The 21,296-nt window shown below is 48.5% G+C and overlaps 1 protein-coding gene across 2 annotated transcripts in view; it reads right to left on the bottom strand.

The window, feature by feature from the left end:
• Positions 1 to 2,397: 2,397 nt before the first annotated feature.
• The window catches only part of UBE2F (ubiquitin conjugating enzyme E2 F (putative)), a 33,075-nt gene continuing 14,176 nt past the window's right edge, over positions 2,398 to 21,296 (bottom strand). Inside the window, exons 4-10 of one of the 2 annotated variants that reach the window (XM_070422509.1) lie at positions 20,410 to 20,475; positions 14,704 to 14,771; positions 12,271 to 12,341; positions 10,862 to 10,919; positions 8,223 to 8,255; positions 5,833 to 5,895; positions 2,398 to 3,143 (exon numbers count right to left, since the gene is read on the bottom strand). In XM_070422509.1, coding sequence (XP_070278610.1) covers positions 3,093 to 3,143; positions 5,833 to 5,895; positions 8,223 to 8,255; positions 10,862 to 10,919; positions 12,271 to 12,341; positions 14,704 to 14,771; positions 20,410 to 20,475 — 410 coding nt within the window. In that variant the 3' untranslated portion in view covers positions 2,398 to 3,092. The remainder of the gene's footprint in view (positions 3,144 to 5,832; positions 5,896 to 8,222; positions 8,256 to 10,861; positions 10,920 to 12,270; positions 12,342 to 14,703; positions 14,772 to 20,409; positions 20,476 to 21,296) is intronic. The other variant, XM_070422508.1, reaches the window with a different exon arrangement.

Genomic DNA, 21,296 nt, shown 5'->3' with positions numbered 1-21,296 from the left:
AGAGGATGAAATACTGATTGGCCGCGCGCGGTCAGGTGACGGTCCTGGGGCGGGGCTCCGAGCCCGTCACAGGAGGCGTGGTCCCGACCGCGAAATCCTGGCGGGAACCCCAGCGAGGCCGTCTCACCCGTCGTGGGTTGGGGGCGTCTCCCCGGCTTCTCACCCTCCAGGGCCCTGCGCGAGTCCGCCGGCGCCAGCGAGGAGGCGGCGCCCGACACCAGGGCGGCGTGGACCGGGGAGAAGCCGGCAGACGCGGCACGCGGGGTTCGCTTGCCACCGCCCCGCTGGACCGGGCGCCCGGAGCAGGGCCGGGTACGGAGGCCGGCGGGCCACGCTTCTGCGTCCTCGTGCCCGGGGTCTCCTAAAACGTGCTTCCACGGCTCCAGCTGGAGGGGCCTCTGCACAGGTGGCTTTGCGTGGAATTGGGGCTCCTTCACTGCGCATGGATTCGAGGGGTCCGGAGTAGAGGCGTGGGACGCAGGGAAGGTGGGTTCAGGACCTACAGGAATGCGGGAGAGCTGGGTGTGGGGCAGGAAGTGCGGAGGCCAGGGGTAACAGAGTGACTCAGAAGACAGCGCCTTCATCTGGACAGGTACGAAACCTGTTCTGGATGTGTTGTTGGTGAGACAGTCAAGTGGAAATGCCAACATTCGTGGACCCAGTAAACCTAAGTCAGTTGTGAAAGTGTTAAGGGCAAAGGTCCAGATTCTTGAACTCGAATGGAGCCATGGACTGGCCACCCCTTGCATAACTGTCTCAAAGTTTATTTGCGGACCCCACACGTGCCAGGCACCGCTCTAAGCACTTTCCATGTATTCAAACTGATTTGATGACACCCTTATTGGGAGGTAGTTATCTCCATTTTATATACAGGAAATTAAGGTACAGAAAAGCATCTTGCCCACGTTCTCATGGGTAGTGATAGAGCCAGAATTTGAATTCAGGAATGTTTTGTCAAGAAGTTTAATTTTAATTGGGCTTTTCAAGGACTTGGCCAAGGGCTGGCCTTTTTGGCTGGAAGCTCGGTATCCCAACCCTGGGAGATCAGAAATCAACGATCCCCAGGTTGATGGGGCACATAGACAGGAACCAGAACTGTTACTTTGCCCTGAGTGGGGAGACCCCAAGAAGCCACAAGGCCTGGAAGTCAGGGTCCCATGCCACTGAATTGGAGGGCAAAGACTAGGTGCAGTGGGATGAGCTGGGTGTGCTGCTTAACAAGATGGGGTTTCCCTGGACAGAAAGGGATGGTCCAGTACTGTGGAAATGTCACTTTTAAAAAAACTTGATCCCCAATAAAGCATTTTTCTATGTTAAATGTTTTGAAATGGGAATCAACAGGAACCCCTTTCAGTCTGGTCCATTTAACCACAGACGCTGGCACCCTTTCTTCCACCTGCATTGGTACCTGTGGCCGCCCTGATAGCCCGTCCCAGGACTCCTGCAGGGAACTCATTCCCTGGGTCACAGGGCAGAAATCAGGTGTGTGGGCGGGCCTGCTGCTGACCTCCTGACCCACCTGGCAGAGGATGGCCTAGTGCCCGGCCAGTGAGTTCCAGGGACACTGACAAGCTCCAATGACAACTGCAGGAGCTGTGGTGCCTCTGCCTGGCCTGGGGATGAGGACTACTGTGCCCTCCTGATAGGCCTGCACCACTCAGATGCCACCATGCCCTTTATCCAGCCCGACCCTTCCCCCTCTGTGTACCAGACGTGGTCCTGGAACCCCATCTAATGGGCAAAATTCCTGGTCACAAACAGGAAGTATGGCCTACATTCCCCCCTGCTGACCTCCAGATCAGATGATACTGTGAATCAAGAAAAGCACACATCAGCCTAGGTAGATGGGAAACTCAGAGGCAAGGAGGCTGTCAGTCAAACCGGAGAGGGGCAGGCAGGCAGGCAGTGGACAAAACCATACAGATATTTATTTGCATATGACATCACGGGTCCTGGGGTCTCCTGGGTGTGCTGCCTCTGAAGTGTGCAGACCTGACCGAGCATGGCTGTATGCTGTTCCGATTCCTGCTCTCCACTGCCCAGGAGACCACCTCCACTGGGGCCTGGAACCACAGCAGATTCAGAGGCCACAGGTGTAGTCTCAGTGGCATCAGACATTGTTTGGCTGCTTCCCGAGGTTTCTCCTGTCCCTCAGGAGCAAGGGTCTGGGTCTCTGATAAGCAGCTATTGATCCTTGCACACTAGTTCCTAAGCACATGACCCTCAGAAACACCCAGCCCCACTCCAGCCAGTTCCTCCGGGCCAAATGTGACAAAGGGCTCCCTGCCTTTTTTTTTTTTTTTCCAAATCATCGAGCTCCAGCCTCACAGGGTTCTAAACTTCTTTGCCCCACCCAGACCTGAAAGCAAGAGCTGGTTTTTAAGACCCAAATTCTCGTTGCATTTGGACAGAATGAATGATGTCTTTCATATTTTCTTTGTATTTCTCTTCAATAATTGCTTGACCCAACATCTGTCTGCTCTATACAATGAAAATACAAACTAAAGGAGAATAGAAAAAAATAATTAAAGCATTAAATTGTACAAATTACAAATCTGTTCCAAAATATACTTACATTAAATAAAATACGCATTTCAGTAAGAGATCTACAGTGAATGACTGCATTCTGGGAAGCCTCAGACACTGAGGCAGGGCTGACATTCGTGGGAGGAGATAAGAGACTGCGCATCCAATCACAGTTTGCAGCGGGCTTGGGACCGCCCACCTGCCAGTTCTTGGCAGGTCATTGGCATTGCTGTGCAGGGAAGTGATTTGGGGGAAGGTAAGAAGCAAGCTCCAATTCTGAGTTCATTACAACTTCTCAAGCATTTCCTCAGCCTATACAGTACAGGTTCACAAAGTAAACATGTTAAGGTAAGCAGACAACTCTTTAGAGCCCAAACTCATTTTCTTGCTGTATTTATGCGGAACTCTGTCTACAATGGGCAGTCATGAAGAGGTTCCTCCGCAGGACATGTCACAGGACCCAGCAGAGCCAGTGGGTCTGCGGGAGCGCGAGGACTGGGATGGAGGCCCCCTCGAGAGCTGAAGACGACCCTCTAGCACAGTCCGCGCTGCAGGCACCCCTCCTATCATCTGGCGTACCGCTTAATGTAGTCTTCCACTTTGTTCCGGAAGTCCTCCTGTGGAATTCGAGAAGAGCAAGTTAGTGAGGGGGAGTGACAACCCAGGGACAAGTCGGAGCCACCGAGCCTGTGGGGCTGGTTCCCCTGTGGGTGCCCACTATGTGCAAGACACTGTGCCAGGGGCACGGGGGGCAGAGAGTACAAACAGCAGCTGGAGCAGAAGGGATCCCAAGACCTTTCATTTTGCAGATGGGGAGAGTGAGGCCCATATGGTCAAAGTCAGGACACCCGCACTTGTCCACGGATGGTGCTGCACTCAGAGGCTCCACAGCCCCTAGCAAACTCTCACCAGGTCACTACCACAGTGCCCAGAAGCCAACAATACTCCCAGCTCCTAAGGAACCACAGCCCAAGCTCACTGGATGTGAAGTGAAGGCCCCTAGGCACCCTCCACTCAAAGGTGCCTCTGCTTAATCCTAATCCCTTTTGCTCTCATCGTCTCACCCAGGACAAAGTCCACACCTTCAGAAGACCCTGTGTGCTCAGGCCTCTATACCTCCCACATCTCCTTGTCCCTCTGTGGGCCCTGCAACCAGACCCCCTGTGTTCAAATCTGGGGCTCTGCCCCTTCCTGGTGAGTCTCTTAGAGAATAAGGGCTAACAAGAGGCCCTCCCTCCTGCAGTTGTCAGGAGAACAAATGTACTCTGGGAAGAGTGTGGGACAATGCCTGACACCTGGGAGGGCCACTCAGGGTTGCTGATACTGTCGATTCACCACTGCCCTCCTACTCAAGTAATGTGGCCCCTGTGCTCTGCCCTGAACACCTGGAGCACATTCCCACCTTGAGGCCTTTGCACTGGCTGTCAGTCTCTGGAAAACTTTCCTGAGATCCACCTGGCTCACATCACATCTATAGTCACACCTTATCAGAAAGGTCTTCCCTGAACATCCTCCATAAAGTGCAACACCCATCATCCCCCACCCCCACACTCTTGGCCCCCAGCCCCACCTTCCATGTTGATGGCTTATCTCTGCTCTGCCTCCTCCCACTAGAATGCACGCTGCACGGGGACAGAGACTGTCTATCCACTGATCCCCCTGAGCATCGAGCACCTCATCTGGTACTCAAGCGGTCAATCTTGGGATGAACAATGACTACAAGAGAAAGTGAGCAGAGACACGATGATCGTGACTCGACATCAGGATGCAGGTCGGTCTGGGCACATCTAAGAGTTCAAGTGGAGGCATCACTGTTTGGCCGATTTTAGGACCATCTGACTGGGGAGAAGTTTATTAATTGCAAACCTGACCTTATATCATACAAAGAATAGGAAGCAGCCTTCCAAGAAAGACAGAACGAGAGCCATCTGTATGAGCTTATCACAGCTCCACAAGAGTGCGCCCTGCTATTACCACTGTCTTCCTTTGACAAGGTTGAGTCCACAAGGGCTGGAATAATCACACGCTGATGGGTCCCTGTCAGCAGCAGTGACAAGCGGAGTGAGTACAACATAAACGAAGCCTCCTGAAAGGCTCTGGGCCCAGGAGCAGCCTGCTAGGCTAGTCAGCAGTGGACTAACTGAGGCGTTGCCAGGCAACACCCAGCCAGGGTGACCCAGAGGTGGGCAGGGGCAGAGCCATCTCCCACCCTGCACCTGTCCTGAAGACCTGTGCTGCCCCAGCCTCCTCCTCAGGTCGCCTGCCAAACCACGCTCCTCTGCCTGACCCTTCAGTTCCACTGTAGAACCCACTGCTCCCTGAAGTGCCTATCGCTAGTTTCCTGAGTCTGCATGGAACACATGCTGGGCACTCCAAGGAATCGGCGTGGCCCCTGAGAGGCTGAACAAGCTGCCAGCCTCCTCCCAGTCACACAGGCCGGCTCCCAGACCCTGTCCACATGCTTTGTAAGGATGTGTGTACAAGGGTATTTACTACATTATTGCTGTAGTTGGGGAAAAAAACCAGTGGGAAGCCGAAACCGGTTTGGCTCAGTGGATAGAGCGTCGGCTTGCGGACTGGGGGGTCCCGGGTTCGATTCCGGTCAAGGGCATGTACCTGGGTTGCGGGCACCTCCCCAGTGGGAGGTGTGCAGGAGGCAGCTGATCGATGTTTCTCTCTCATCGATGTTTCTGGCTCTCTATCTCTCTCCCTTCCTCTCTGTAAAAAATCAATAAAATATATTTAAAAAAAAAAAAAAAAAGAGATGTTTAAAAAAAAAAAAACAGTGGGAAAAACCAAGTCCCACCAGTAAGAGAACGGCTGAATAAGTATGTAGAGCTGCTTATGAGACACTGAACGGTTCTGAAAGTAGATGAGTGACACTTCATGCATTGACTTGGAGGGAAAAAGTTAAAGAAAAGGGACTGAGACTGGAGTAATGAATGTGACCCCATTCATTATACAGTCACAGAGCTCTGGGAAAGGTGTGGAAGGTGAGGAGGCTGCTGGGGGCCCAGAGGGCACTGAGGGCATCACGCCACCCACGGTCCCTTCTATATTCCGATGTTGCTAAAGGTAAAGGAACAGTATACCAGATTCTACTACGAATTCTCTCCCAATAAAACACATCTGACCTTGGTGAAACGCTTTACTGAAACCACTCACATGCACTGTGATACGTCATTATAAATTGCTTTAAGTTCCAGTCCTGGATCCCACCATTCTCAACTTTGCGCCTATCTAGTCCAGAGACATAGTTATCTCTTTGCCAAACACACCAGCCAGGACCTCCTGTCCCCAGCCTACCTTGTCCCTCAGGTGATGCTCTGCAGCCTCGATATTCAGTGGGTCATCGAAGTTCAGAAGATCCTTAAAGATAGAAACACAAGTAAAGATAGATTCTGTTACTCCACTGTGACACGTCTCCATGTTAAGCACTAGGCAACTGAAACCGACCAGCAAACTGGAGAATGAAGCCCCAGGGAGCAGAGGAGTCCGCCATGAAGCTCCTCTCAAATGGAGCACTCACCTTGTACTTTGTTCAACATGGTGATGAACAGCTGAAGGGGGGATCATGTTTATATGTAACTGTCCAAAATGTGGTGGAAATGGGGGCAACAGCCATCACATTAATTTCTAATGCTATTGGTAACTGGAGAATGAAAAACCAGTCATTATGAGCTTTCCAAATTAAAGTCCCATTATTCTCTTTTTTCTTTCAAAATGAATCCCCCCTTCATTTTGTGATTAACAACTTTGCCTTTGTAAGTCTGTGGTTTCTACTTGGCCTTAACTGTAGTTTCCTTTCATCTCCTAACTCACCTTCACAAGCATCACTCCCAGCCTGGAACCCAGCTGAGTGCAGGACAGTGCCTTAGGCCGCGGAGGGTGTGGGGGCACCAGCCCCCTTCTACCTTAGGAAAGCCCTGGGAGGGCTACTCCCCCACCCTCAAGCAACACCAGGGATTTCAGATGGGCCACGTCTGAGCTTTATACTGAGTGTTCCTCCTCTACCCGGACAGTAAAGTTTGTTTTATAATGAGTCCCCACTTTCCAAAGCCACAGAAGGACCATCGTAGACAACCATATTCCTCCTAGGGCAAGTGCTAAATTTGTGGACTGTATCCCTGATTTGAAAATAAATATGGGTATGACAAAGAAAATATAACAAAGAAAAACTGTAAGTCTCTATGGTCATTTACGGTTGGGAAATTAAACTCCAAGTCCTGGAAACAGGTAAAAACATAAAGTACATATCAGACAAGACACCCAGTGTGTACAAAGACCACACCAAACACACAGAATTCCTTATCTTCTTTACCTCACCTTTGACCTAAAATGACTATACTGGTTGGAATAACCATTACTGATTTAATTAGCAATCTGGATTGGCTCTTTAGAATTTGGGAGGTTTGGAGCACTTGGAGGGATGAAGATTACACCAGACTTCTTTAAGAGAAAAAAAAAACTCCAAAGAGCCATCACTATTTCCTCCCCTTAATTCCCTTGCAGCGAGTTGCTGGTCACAATCATTTCCGATTCAGGGCCAAGGCACCTGTACGAAGCAGGATGGGTTTCGTGGAGGATACAATGAGCGTGGGCCGGTGTGCTCTCTGGCTGTGACAAAGAGGCCTGGCCGCCAGGCAGAGTTTCAACCATGCTCAGGCCCTGCTGCTCCAGAAGTAACACTTCATTCACTTACATGAAAGTCAAAAACAGAATCACAGCAAAACGACTGGGCCCAGCAGAAAATTGCCCAGATGCTCGTTCCCCTTGGTATCACCTTCCCATGGAGACTAAGGGAGGTCCTGAAATCAGCAAGCGCTGGTTGCTTGTGTTCCAGGTGTTGCCAAGTGACATCAGATCAGAAGGCAAGGAAGATGGGGGCTTGGAGTCTAATTTTGAGGCTTTGTTTGTTTTTTATTTTGCTGAATCAAGAATCAAGAACAAGAAGCTTGTGGCCTCTGATGACAGGTTGAGGACAGCAGTCCCACCCCAGGGTGACTCTGTAGGCACATCCACTATGAGCCAGGAAGCTGTCCCTCCAACAGCCACAGTCTCGTGGGCTGTCCTGGACAGCCTCATTTTCATGCAGGGACCTTAGGTTTTACCAACAGTAGCAGAGCTTTTTTCTTTCTTTCAAAGCTCTTTTTTGATTAAAAACCCCAAGGAAAACATAATATATAAAAATCCAAACTCCAGCTTTCAGCTGTGCCCGTATTAGCTTTTTCCCATGCCTCTTCCTGCCCTACAGCCCTGCCATGATGAGCTGTTTTCTAAAGACAGTGAACCCTGTTGGCAGCTCGTCACTAATACGAGAACGACTCAAAGTTTCTGGGTTTATGAAAAGCCTCAAGATGGGTGAGCACATCCTCCTTCACTCAAACCAGGACAGGTGGGAGTGAACAGGGCTATGGGCTGGGCTGCTGTGAGAGCAGACGGAGCGGGGCTGCCAGGTGCTGCCAGAGGACCCACCCCCACGTGAGGAGACTGAAGCCATTGACCTGGCCTGGGGAGTGGGGGCGCTCTGCCCCCAGTCACCTCCCACATGTCACTGCAAACCCCCTCGGGGCCAGTCTCACAAAAGTGAGACAGTATGGACATGGTGCTGTCTTTAATCCCAGTGTTATTCTTATGGGCTCACAACAGCAGTCAGGGGAACCAGAGAAGCTTGGGATTTTGGTCAATATACTTACAGTAAACAAAGAGTTTAATCCCCAAACAACATCCTGGAATGAGGAAAAAAGAAAACAAGTTTCAGGCTCCTGTGCAGTCTTTCAAACCCATAAGAAATATGTACGGGACCATATCAGAATTCATCTTTGCAGGCTTTGTTTTTCCCAAGCCAGAAAATTAAAACAACTTTTCTCATTATAACCACAGACTCTGGGAAATTCAGAGGTGAGCAGCTACAGGCAGTGAGTGAAAACTCAGAGAACAGAAACTGCCTTCCCGCGACAACGAGTCCAATCCTGGGTGGTAACAGCCCTTAGGCAGCTTCTGCCCAGGACACCCTGACCTCACAGTATGCTCACCTGTCACTCCCCAGCAGAGTCCAGCCACCTTTAAGATAAATTCTGCTGTTTTGGTATCTGTTGCCTCTTGGGGACCAGATCACCCACCATCCCACTGAGTCTTAATAATTTTGCTCTAGTTACTTCAAAAATCAAGGGAGACATTTTTTTTTAAATTCAAAGATCAGAGATTTTAATTAAAATATGACAGAAACCCACTTTCTCTCTAGACTGACTTGTGATGGGCGACTCAATCAGACTCTTTCCTGGACGTCCTTTCACCAGCTCAAGGGGCTTGTCTGTTTCAGGCCTACTCTCATTCTCATCTGATACTCTGCTAGTATTTTAATTGCCCTCTCTGCTGTCTCTCGTCTATCCACACCCACTCCTTCATCCGTCCATCCATCCTTCTGGTGAGCCAGGCCTGGGGCCAGAGCTGGGGTGAACACCAGCTCTCAGGCTGGTGGAGGGGTCAGACAGACGGTGTGTTGACGGAGCTTCCACAGGCGTGTTCCCACAGCGAACTCATCCAGGAGAGGGCGTGGGACACTGCCAGGAAGAGAGATGGCAGGAGGGAGCACCTGCCAAGTCGAGGGACTGCCTGTACAGAAACTAAGTCCCAAGAGGGCAGGGCACGCCCAGGGTGTGGTGAGAGGCCAGGCCAGGCTGCTCGTGGCAGCAGAGACCACACCTCATGAGGAGCCACGGTCATGACCACAGGAAGTCTGATTGTCCCGACTCTGGGACAGGGCCCCAAATGCCTTCCCTGTATCCTTCCCCCAAAGTGCCTACTTGGTGATCCACAACACCTGCTAGTCCCTTCTGGCCACAGAGTGGTCTGCACACCATCCTGCAGCTGTCTACCAGGAGGTGTGGTCAGGTGCAGTCGCCTGCCGGGCCACTCTGACCCACACGTGTCTCTGGTTCTGTGTCCTCTGAGAGCGGTGACACTGCAATGTGTCTACTATCCTCTTCTGAGAGCCGAGGAACAGGAATGAGGAGGGTCTCTGAGAGACCAACCACTCAGTCAGTATATGATGGATTCAGTCAGGTTTCTGCGCATTATTTTAGAAGGTGGGGCCTAAAAGTTAGTCTGCGAAGCATTGTGGGAAGAGAAGCCTGGCACCTGTAAAGGGCAGGGCCCAGGACTGTCCTATCCTGCTCAGCGTCACCCTTTTGACCTGAGGGACACGCCCAGCAGCATCTCTGTGCATCTGGCCCAAACTTAGAAGTAGTTTTAGTTGGTGCAACTTTTATCACCCATGCACGACTAAGCCAAAGGTGCCATGTGGGGAAAACACTGCTTTTGAGAGGGGGCAGCATGTGCAGTGTACAGCCAGCTCTCAGGGCCTCGAAAACAGGCTGGTTTGACACCCACAGCCCTTTCACGTTGCCCGGCTAAGACTGTCGGCCTCAGAGGAGGAGTCACCGGGGAAGATGGCATGGCCATGGCTTTGTGCTGAGTCTGGGGTAAAGTGCAGCTGGGAACCAAGCTGCCCGAACCAGCATGGGGCAGGTGCTCTCCTGGGCAGTGGTGACCCAACACAGACAGGGCAAAGGTGACAATGGTTCGGAACCGTTTCATTAGTCAAAAATGATGGTGATAGTCAGGTAGCTGTTCACTAGCAAGTGAACACTGGCCCACGCCTGACAACTTCTGACAGAGTGAACAGGCCACAGGAAGAAGCCCTAGGTGTCCTATGGGCACCACTGCAGAAACGCCTTAAGGGGAGGCTACAGTTGGTGGCTCACGTAGGCACCGAGACATTGGCCCTGAAAGCAACTCAAGCCTATGGTGTAGAAGCAAGTGGGCCATTTATTTAGTCCCCGTAGCTCCCCTCTCCACAGCCCTCCCCAAAGCAGACCCGGCCGCTGTCCTGCCGCCCCTCCTCTGTGCAGTGTACCTCGAGGTAGCTCAGAAGGGACACACAGAAGTCACACCTCCCCTTTCTTTTCCTCCCCTTCTACCAACTCCTGGCAACTCTCCTCACCTTTAAGGGTGAGACAACTATAGAAGACTAGGGTAGGGGATAGAGGAATAGAAAGAAAAAACAACAATTATATATTATATGAAGATGGTAAAGGGCAAAGGCAGAGCAGATGACCTGACATGCCCCTGCATCGCAGAGAACGGGGACAGAGGAACTGAAGGGCGAGTGCTTGCCTGAGCAGCCCCAGGTGGTAGTGGGTGGTGGGGAGAGGAGGGGCAGGGTGCACCTGGCCTCCTGTGTGCACAGGACAGAGAGGACATGGCTGTTCTTACAGGTGGCTGGTTACTGAGGGAGAGGTCACCGGGCAGGGCTGTGGTCAAAGGTACCTACCTTTAATGTCCTCGTGGGAGCCCAGCCAGTGCCATCGATCGAATGTTCCCTCAGTAAACTGGAACAGACAAAGCAGAGTGGTCAGCACATCCTCACAAAAATGAACTTTCCATATTTTGAAAATTTATTACCAAGGTTCCTTTTGGTGAAAATTAGTTTGGCATTGCTGAATTATATCACACTGCTGCTTGACTAGAACCTAACAGCTCCAAGGAGACGGAGCACCCTCAGGGCTTCCTGCCCTGCTTCCCTCCTGTGCCACCACTAGTTTGCAGCTGATGCCTACTGTCCCCATGGGCATGTCCACCTTTTTCTTTTTCAACATTTATTTAAATCCTCACCTGAGGATATATTTTTATTGATTTTAGAGAGAGAGATCAATGTGAGAGAGAATTATCGATCGGCTGCTTCCTGTACACACCTCGACCAGGGATCAAACCCGAAGCCCTACGTATGTGCCTTGACCAGGAGTCAGGCCCATAACGTTTTGGTGCAGGAATGATGCTCCAACCAACTGGGACAGCTGGCCAGAGTGGGGTGTCCACCTTTTTCATACTGACTGGTAAGGACTTTCACAAACAATGTAATCAGCTGCTCTTCGCTTTGGATTTTGTTTTTGTATTTTTAATCTTAACTTATCAATGTTTCTGGCTTTTGTAGCAGGCTAGCATCTGCTAAATTCCTGTCATACTCTGCTAATAATTTGATTTCTCAGAAGACAGCAAAAGTGACAAGAGGAATTCCTCAGATCTAGTTCTGAGCAAGGAAGGGGACGTGAGCACAGGTGAGAGCCTGGGGAGAAAGCTGGACGCCACTTATCACCTGAAACTGAAAGTTTCAATACTTACTGGGCAGACACTTCAGAGGGAAGATGCCTTCTAAACAGGTACGCTCTTATAAAATGTACTCTTAACTATAAAAAATAAGGCTGACATGGAGAGGAGCACCACATATAAAGTGGGAAATGGGTGCTAACTGCACCTGTAAGAAAGGAAGAGGAATCCGCTGTCTGAGCAGCTGGAGCAGTCACAGGCTGCACACTGCCTTTCAAAGGTGACCAGTGTTTACTAGAGCAGCAGTGAAAGGAGATTTTCTTCCTGGATTTCATGAATGGCATTTTTCCCTTAGCTAAAATCAGCCACGTGGAGGGAATGTGGCCTCATTAAAACAGGACAGGAAAAGGGTAAAGGCTCCCGGAGGGCGGCTGCATGACACTGCACAGCCTTGGCCAGCAAAGGGCATAGGAGGCCTCAGGTCTGGAGGCAGCAGCCAGGTGTGAGTGCAGCCCAAAGCCCCAGGGAGGTCTCCCAACCCTCCCAATCTGGCCCAGCTTCAAAATCTTCCCTCTAGAAATCCAAGGCTCACACACAGTGCTCAGAAATGTGGAAGACAGGAAGAAGAGGGCTCACCTCAGACATATCTCGCCCGTCTCTGTGATGTTGGGGTGCCAGATCCTGGTCAAGCATCTCACTTTGGGTGGCTGCAATGCAGAGAGAGAGGTCACAGGCCCTCCAAGCACGTCACAGACCACAGCCTCACCACGTGCCCACCCAGTCCCTCGTTCTCCTCCTTTTACTAGGCATTCAACCTCGATACTGGCTCACATCACCCATGCGGGACTGTGTTGTCACCCTGCACCCACATGTGCTGGTCTTGCTGGTAAAGCCTGACGTGCCCCCAACAGAACCCTCTACAAGCCCCGAGGCCTGATGGTGACTGGTCCCGCTGTGAGGAGGAGCCCACGTGCACTCCAGGGGGTGTCTGCAATGCTCCTGCCCAATGCCAACAGGACCCCACAGATTTCTCAGGAGCTGCTGAGCTCTGGCTGAAAGTTACTGCTCCTGAAGTGGTGCCATTCCCTGTGTGTGTTCCTGAAGATGCCACTGCCATCTTCCTAGATGGAAGTTTGGTCCATTTACACTCACAGCAGGGAGAATGAAACGAGTACTGTGAAATAAGGCGTCCAACATTGTTTATGATGTGGTGTGTTGAATAAAGTTGTTCTTTTAAAACTATAAAAGCAGCCTGGCCAGTGTGGCTCAGGGGTTGAACCAGGAGGTCACAGTTCGATTCCTGGTCATGGCACATGCCCAGGTTGCGGGTTCAATCCCCAATAGGGGCTGTGCAGGAGGCAGCCGATTGATGTTTCACTCTCACAGCATGTTTCTCTCTCCCTTTCCCTTCCTCTCTCTAAAAATCAATTTAAAAATATTAAAAAACATACTCTCTCAGCACCATCATGAATTTACTTCCTGATTTCAAAAAACCAAGACATCACGGGACTCTAAAAAATGATTCATCCAACTATACAAATATAGATGTCTGAGGATTACAGATTTAGGTCCAGAGTAAGTTTAATATGCTCATCTGCTTTTCGGCAAATGAATGAGAGTGCATTTGACAGGGAGATGCTAGGACAGCCTGCACTCCAGCGAGACCTGCAGGCTGAAGCAGGGAGGCCAGGCTGTGTAACTCTAATGGGCAACTGAGTAACAATATAGTTAACTAGTGGGTACCTGACTATAGTTAACACAGTGAGCAGACTCAATCACTGGCCGGCGTGGTACCTGAAGGAACCGAGCTAGCTCGCTCGCTCCCTCCCTCCCTCCCTCCCTCCCTCCCTCCCTCCCTCCCTTTCATGGAGTCCTGGCCTGCACATGGTCACCCCACCTAGTGTTAACTTCATGTCTTTATTTTATTTATTTATTTTTTATTGCTTAAAGCATTACAAAGGGTATTACATATGTGTCCTTTTTTTCCCCCCCGCCCAACTTCATGTCTTTAAATATCTGTCTGCATCTGCACCCTTTTCTCCTTGTCCCTTCACACCTTCCACAGACACCTCCCTTGTCAATGGCCCTCTTAACTGAAACCTCTGCATGAGAACCGTGGACCCAGATTCAGACACACTTTCCAAACAGAACTGTGTTTGTAGACCCTGCCACCCTCAAAATGAGATAAACAGGAAATAGCTAGTTCCACCGCCCACCCCAGTGGCTGGCACTGCATCCATTCATCGCAGGGCGAAGAGTGTAATAATGACAGCCAGTGCAGGGAGAGGGATTCTTCAGTGGACAAGCAGCTAAGTGTTAGAACACAGTGAGAGCTCCGTCCCGATGCAGGAAACACACAGGTGGAGCCACAGAGCACTGGAGGAAGCGGAGATGAGCTATTGGGGTGTAGGCCTCTTTAAAGCATCTCCTAACATGAAAAGCTCATGAAGGAAAAGTAGACTTGACCGCAGTGATGAGACAAAAAACAAACTTTTACAGAACAACAACAGGAGACAGGAAAAAACAAGGAAAATATTTACAGCACAGCTAAGAAAACTAAAAATAGTTTCGCATACTATTTTCCAACAGAACAAAGGCTAAGCACAAAACAGCTCATAAAAAACATGAATAGTTAATAAGGAGAAAAAGTATTTAACATCCTACTTAATAAATGAAAGTTCAAATGACAATTAAAAAACATTTATTTCCTCCCAAAATGGCAAAAAGGAAAAAAATAATGAAAATATGCCATCTCGATGAGTTTAGGAAAAGGGAATATCCAAGCACTAACGGTGAAGCTGCCAATTGGCATAAGGTCCCTGGAGGGGCGGGGCTGCTCCCATTGCAGACTGCCCAGCAGTCCTCACAAGCACTTGTTCACAAAAGGCTCTCTCTACTAGGACTCCAGATACTGCTGCTGAGTGACACTAACCACAAAACATCAGGGATTTCATGCTCAGTCCCAGGACTGGGTGGGTAACAGGGGACACAGTCTGGGGAGTGCTGGCCCCTGTGACGGCCACCCAGCCACGTGAAGGGGGAACGGGGGCTCAGGCACAGGCTACTCACCACCATGTTGTATGCATCAGGAACTTCTGTTTCAAACTGAAATTTTCCACCCTGGTAGTAACCCTCATCTATCAAAAAAACACAAAACAAAACAAAAAATTCTTTAAATTAAAAAAAAAGAAAAAGGAAACAAAAGCAAACACCATGTTAGGATATGGCAAACACAGAGGAGTAAGAGTTCACAAGAGGACTCAGGGTCCTTCGTCAGGCCACCAGATCCTGCCCGACCTGGCTCAGACACCGCTCTACTATGCCTGCCTGCTGTTGGCTCCTCCCTGGCCCGACGCCCTCCTCCTTCTGAAGACTGGCTCCTCTTCTTCAGTCTCCAGAACCCTGACCTAGGCAGCCCGCTCTCACCTGGGCCCACCTATTCTGCACTGCAGCACCCAGCATGTCCCCTCAACACATCTCATGACAGGCAACACCTTATTTAAGCTGTGAGGTCACCTGTTTGCTGCTGGTCTCCCCACGAGAACATCAGTTCCATGGAGTAAGGGACTAGTGGTGACTGCTGAACCCCCAGTGCCTGGCACATGGCTCCTGGCTGCTTAACAAAGGTTTATTAGGACAGACCCTGTGCAGGGCACTGCTCCAAGCCCTGGGGACACACCCTTGAACCAGACAGAACTGCTGCCTCGCTAATGTGCCTGGTCAACAGCTAGGGGGCGGGCATGCAGGAGGCCCAGGTTTGCAGTGGCACCTCCATGCCACTCCCCAGGTCTGCAGACCCCACAGCACTATGCCAATACCTTTAACTGTGCCACCAGCCACTCTGCCTCTTCTAGAGTCCACCTGCAGGCGAGCCGAGTTCCCAGGTGTAAACACTGCAAGCTGCCGCCAGCAGAGGGCGCCGGGCACGAATGTGCACCAGCCTGGACATGCCCCCACAGTAATTAAACTCTACAATTTGACAAAATTAACCCATCTTTAAAACAAAGGTTCAACTTCCCCCAAACTATTTCTCACCAGGAACAAATCAGCAATACTACATCTTATCGCTTCCCTCAGCTGTTTACACAAAATAAACATTTAATATCTGCTGCTTGCATTTGATTTTGTTGTCCAACTAGCTTTCATTTTTAAACCAGTCTTTCTGTGGTTTCTTTATTTGGTATTATGCTTAAAAGGTCTTTCCCAGCCCTGGCTGGTGTTTTTCACTGGTTAGAACATTGGTGCTTGAATTGAAGGGTCACGGGTTCAATTCCCAGTCAAGGGCACTTACCTGGGTTGCAGGTTCAATCCCTAGCCCTCGTCGGGGCATTTGTGGGAAGGAACCAATTGATGTATCTCTCTCACATCGATGTTTCTGTCTCTCTCTGTCTATCTCCCTCCCTCCCTTCCTCTCTATCTAAAATCAATGGGAAAATATCCTCAGGTAAGGATTAACAACAAAAAATGCTACCAGAATTTAATAAATGAATTTAGTAAGGTAACAAGACACATGACAATATATTTTAAAAAATCAACTGCATTACTTGGCCGGTGTGGCTCAGTGATGGAGTGTCAACCTATGAACCAAAGGTCACAGTTCCATTTCCAGTCAGAGCACATCCCCAGGAAGGGGCGTGCAGGAGGCAGCCGAAAATGATTCTCTCTCATCATTGATGTTTCTATCTCTCTCTCTCTCCCTTCTCTGAAATCAATAAAAAAAATTAAATTATCAATTGCATTTTTATATACTAATAACAAGTAAAATAGAAATTTTAAAAATACCATTTACAACAACTTCAAAAAACATGGAATCCTTAGTGACATATATAACGAAGTGCTTGCAGGACCTATATATACACTAACACTACAAAATGCTGCCAAGAGAAAGTAAAAAAGACCTAAGTAAATGCAGATGTTCTGCATGCTCATGGATTGGAAGACTCAATATCGTTAAGATGTCACTTTTTGTTGGACTGTAGAGAGTAGGAGAGTCGGAAATTGTCACACATTGCTATTTGGTATATGGCACAACCACTTCAGAAAGTTTCTTAAGAAATTAAATATATTTTTCCCATGACTCAGATATTCCATTCTTTTTAAAAATATATATATATATATATTTTTTATCGATTTCAGAGAGAAAGGGAGAGGGAGAGAGATAGATAGAAACATCAATGATGAGAGAGAATGAGAATCATTGACTGCCTGCCTTCTGTATGCCCCATACTGGGGGATCAAGCCTTCAACCCAGGCATATGGCCTGACTGGGAATCGAACTGTGACCTGGGTCATCAATCGATGCTCAACCACTGAGCCATGCTGGCTAGGCCCAGAGATTTCATTCTTAAGTGGAAATGAAGAGAAATGAAACGTATGAGTATACAAAGGATGGTAAGAGAATGTTAATAGCAGTCTTATTCGTAATATCCAAAGCTGGGAAGAATTCCAATGTTCACCAACAGGAAAAGGAACAATTATGGCACATTCATATAATAAATAAAGAGGAACAAACTGCCAAAATCGGTTTGGCTCAGTGGATAGAGCGTCGGCCTGCGGACTGAAAGGTCCCAGGTTCGATTCCGGTCAAGGGCATGTACCTGGGTTGTGGGCACATCCTCTGTAGGAGATGTGCAGGAGGCAGCTGATCGATGTCTCTCTCATCGATGTTTCTAACTCTCTATCTCTCTCCCTTCCTCTCTCTGTAAAAAATCAATAAAATATATTAAAAAAAAAAAAAAGAGGAACAAACTATTGACACGCCAAACATGTATGAATTTAAAAACATGTTACCTGCAAAAAGCCGAAGTATATAGGATATATAAGATTCTCTTAATATATGAGTAGGTACACATTTATTTCATGTATATGAAATGTAAGAACTGACAAAACTGATCCATGATACTAGAAATCAGAAAGGACTTTTGAGTGGGCAGTAGGGGCTGAGGAAATGACTGCAAAGAAGCAGAAGGGAACTTCAGGAGTGGAGGAAAGAAACATCTTTACTATGTTGTGGTTACGAAGGGGTATACATTTTTTGAAATGCATTAAACTGTACAATTCAAATTAGTACATTTTAGCCCTAGCCTGTTTGGCTCAGTCGGTAGAGCATCAGCCTGCGGACAGAAGGGTCCCAGGTTCAATTCTGGTCAAGGGCACATACCCAGGTTGCGGGCTCGATCCCCAGTAGGGGGCATGCAGGAGGCAGCCAATCAATGATTCTCTCTCATCATCATTGATGTTTCTATCTCTCTCTCCCTCTCTGAAATCAATAAAAAATATTTTTAAAAAATTAGTACATTTTGTTTGTAATTTCATACCCCAGTAAATGTAGTTACAAAGGAAAAACTAAAATTAAAATAATAATTATGTCCACAGCCCCCTCTGCCTAAAAGCCTCCACACCACAGTGGGGCAGGCTGAGGGACCTCCACAGACCAGCTGGGCAACTATGACCTGGCGGGCCCAGTGTGTCAAACCTCACAGGAGGCTCTGGGGGAGAGATGAGCCAGAGTTTGGGGTTTTGCTTTGTTTTGTGAGTCCATGTGAAGACTTTGTTTTCTCCTAAATTCATTTCTTTTCCTCTGTCACCAAATTTCAGTTCCATGTTTTCTCTGAAGAGCACATTTATTTCCAAGCATGAGGGACACTCCAAAAACCACCAAAACTGAAATGTCATCAAGTTGCCAGAAGCCAGTCAAAGAGCTTTGAGCTTCAAATGCAGAAGCAGCTCCTCCACCCTGAGCACCCAGAGCTGAGATAGCACAGTCATTCCTGGGCTTTCAGACTCGGCCCCAGGATTACTGGCTGCAAATGATCCAGTGTCAACACCATCTGCTTCATCTATCCTGAAAACTCTACTTCTTAGGCACATCTCTGCCCGTTTTTTCAATGCTAAAAAGAGTGCGACTCCAGAAAGTCTTTAAAAAACCAGGCTATCGGGCCAGTGTTCAGGGCTGGCAGACAGCCCTGCTTCTCTTAACCAAGGGCAGGAGCCGCAGGCTCTTTGACTCGGTGTGTGAGGAGCACGCTGGGCACACAGCTCCAGGCGACAACTGTGTCCCTGACATGCACAAGTCAAACAGAAATGCTAAATTCTCACAGTTACAGGCACAGAAACACAAGTTCCTTTTTTATCTGATCCAACAGAGAATACCAAAACTATAACAAACAATTGAGCTCTGTTTGCAAGAACAACAGAAAGAACATGAAAGACAGTGTCATATACATAATCACAACATCCATGTAATTAGGGGGGAGGAAATGCAATCAAAAAAGAAACAATCAGAGGTTGGACTTGACACAAACCCACTCCAGTAAGATAGTGATAAACATGGCAAAGTCCAACAGGTGGCTGAGGACACAAAGCGGACTCTTGGGCAGGACACAGCCACAGAATCCCTGAGAGCCACAGACAATGGCTAGAAAGGCAGAGGGCAGCCAATGTTTTTACTACAAATACACAACTCTTGAGACTGCTTATTCAACAGAGAACCAGTCTTCATCCCCACGACAATTTCTGAAAATACCCTGCACTGGTGATCTGAGTCACCATGAAACACAAAGTGCTCGGTGCCCTTCACTAAAACCAGAACACACAGTGGGTTTTATGAAGGTGGCCAAGAGTGGTCACCATTTTCGCCATTTCAGCTTGAAGTCCTGAGTCTGATTATCTCTGGGCGTCAGGCATATGGAACAGCCCATTCAGGTTTAACTCTATCCTAGTGCCACTCATCTTAGTGGAAATGGTACCAGACTTAATTTACATTCATGTCCCAGAGCAGTTTATAGAACCACCACATAGATTCAATAAACTTTTAAAACTTTTCAAGCAGATTTTGAAAATGGGATTTCTCCTATTATTATAAAAAATATATTACAGGAAAACTCTCTCCTCTCTCTCCGCTCCCCCCCTTCCACCCCCCCCACCTACCTACCTACCTACCTACCTACCTATAGGGAAACATTTCCAGGGCTTATTTATGGGTCATTATCTGAATTACCTACTGAAATTCTGCATTCTTTCACTTTTAAATTAGCTAGTAACTCCTGAGTCTGTTTCTCATCCCCTCTCCATCCTCCACACACAGCACCCTCATTTTCTTCACAACATTCCCTTCCCTCTAGTTAATTCCCTTGGTCCTCCCCTTCCCTGCCTCCCTCCCTCCCATAGGCACCACGCCCACTGCCTGAGGTAATGCTGGTGCCTGTGCTGGAACCTGGAACCCTTGGAGCTGCACTGTGAACCGAAAAGCACTGTCCTCCCTCACGTTGCCCAGTGTGACCAGGGAGGAGTCGGGCACCCGGAGCTGAGACACTTATCAGTCCCAAGGAGGACAGCTGGCAATCCGCCCTGTCCACCTGTACTGCGCTCAGCTATCTGCGTAATCCTCACAACCGTCCTGGGAGATAGGGCCGTTCCATCCCACTCCGTGCTGGTGGGCTGTGGCTGAGAGGTCAGGAAGTAATTTCATGGTCCCACAGCTGCTACATACAGAGCAGGATCTGAACCCAGGGAAGACTCCAGAGCGCACACTCCTCACCACACATCAGCAACCTGTCCTTGTTCACTGTGGCCTGGTCTGTCCCTAGTTACTGGAACGAATGCCTCAGATTCACAGCACTAGGCTCTATCTGACCACAAAGTATACATCTTGTTGTCATATGGGAAGGTCACTAGTGTCATAAACTCAGAAAGTTAGAGGACAAATCAAGCGAAAGATTATAGGTTTGGGCAGCCTTTAAAATTTGCTGTTTAAGAAGTATATAAGAATATTACCTGGGCTTACAGTTAGCTGAAAGCAATGAAGCTTGTTTGGATCAGGAAAATGCACTTTACATGTACCTGCAAGAGAAAGAGCACGTCAGGAAGATCTGAGAGCTGGCGGCAGCTCCCATGAGGCCAACCTCGAAACACACACCCAGGTTAACGGTGTTGGATCCCCTTGCTTGTTTGATAACTGTACCAATGTGCTAAACTGGCAAATCAGTGATTTTTCCCATGTGATTTCCTGCTACTGTCTTTTACTACTTAATTCTAAATTGAGATGTTTTCTTTCCTTTAAATGGTCACTATCAATATAAATCTTTCCATTGATTTCAAGAATCAGGCTACTTTACTTAGAAAAGAAACCATACCTCAGGGAGATTAAAACACATGGATGGATAAAGGCTCACTAAACATAGGAAAACCAGAAAAAGAACCCAGGTCAAATTTCTGGTCTGCTCAACTAGCACCAGTCATTCGCACCTACCACAGTAAGTGGCTTATTTATATAAACTAATTTAGATCTCCCCACTGTAACTGGGGGTGAGGGTAGGGAGAAAAAGAAAAAAGAAGAGGGATATAGCACATAGCCTTTTAAACATTTTTTTTAACTTGATTTTAAAGAGGAGGAGGGAGGGAGAGAGGGAGAGAGGGAGAGAGGGAGGGAGGGAGGGAGATATCAGCTGCCCCCTGCACGTGCCCTGACCAGGAATCGAACCCACCACCCTTTTGGTGTATGGGATGATGCTCCACCAAATGAGCCACACCAGCCAGAACTAGCTTGTAGCCTTTTTAATCTGACATTCTAGCTGTAAGAGCTAAGATATTTAGTTAAACCTAAGCTATTTAGTTAAAATATTGGTTTGAAAGCCAATTATAAAGTTTTATTATTTTTAATC

The sequence above is a fragment of the Myotis yumanensis genome, unplaced genomic scaffold, assembly GCF_028538775.1.
Source record: "Myotis yumanensis isolate MYYU_CA2020_CCGP unplaced genomic scaffold, mMyoYum1.0.hap1 SCAF_8, whole genome shotgun sequence".
Taxonomy (NCBI): Eukaryota; Metazoa; Chordata; class Mammalia; order Chiroptera; family Vespertilionidae; genus Myotis; species Myotis yumanensis.
Note: the sequence above shows the minus strand (reverse complement) of the source record. Positions and strands in the feature narration are given on the sequence as shown.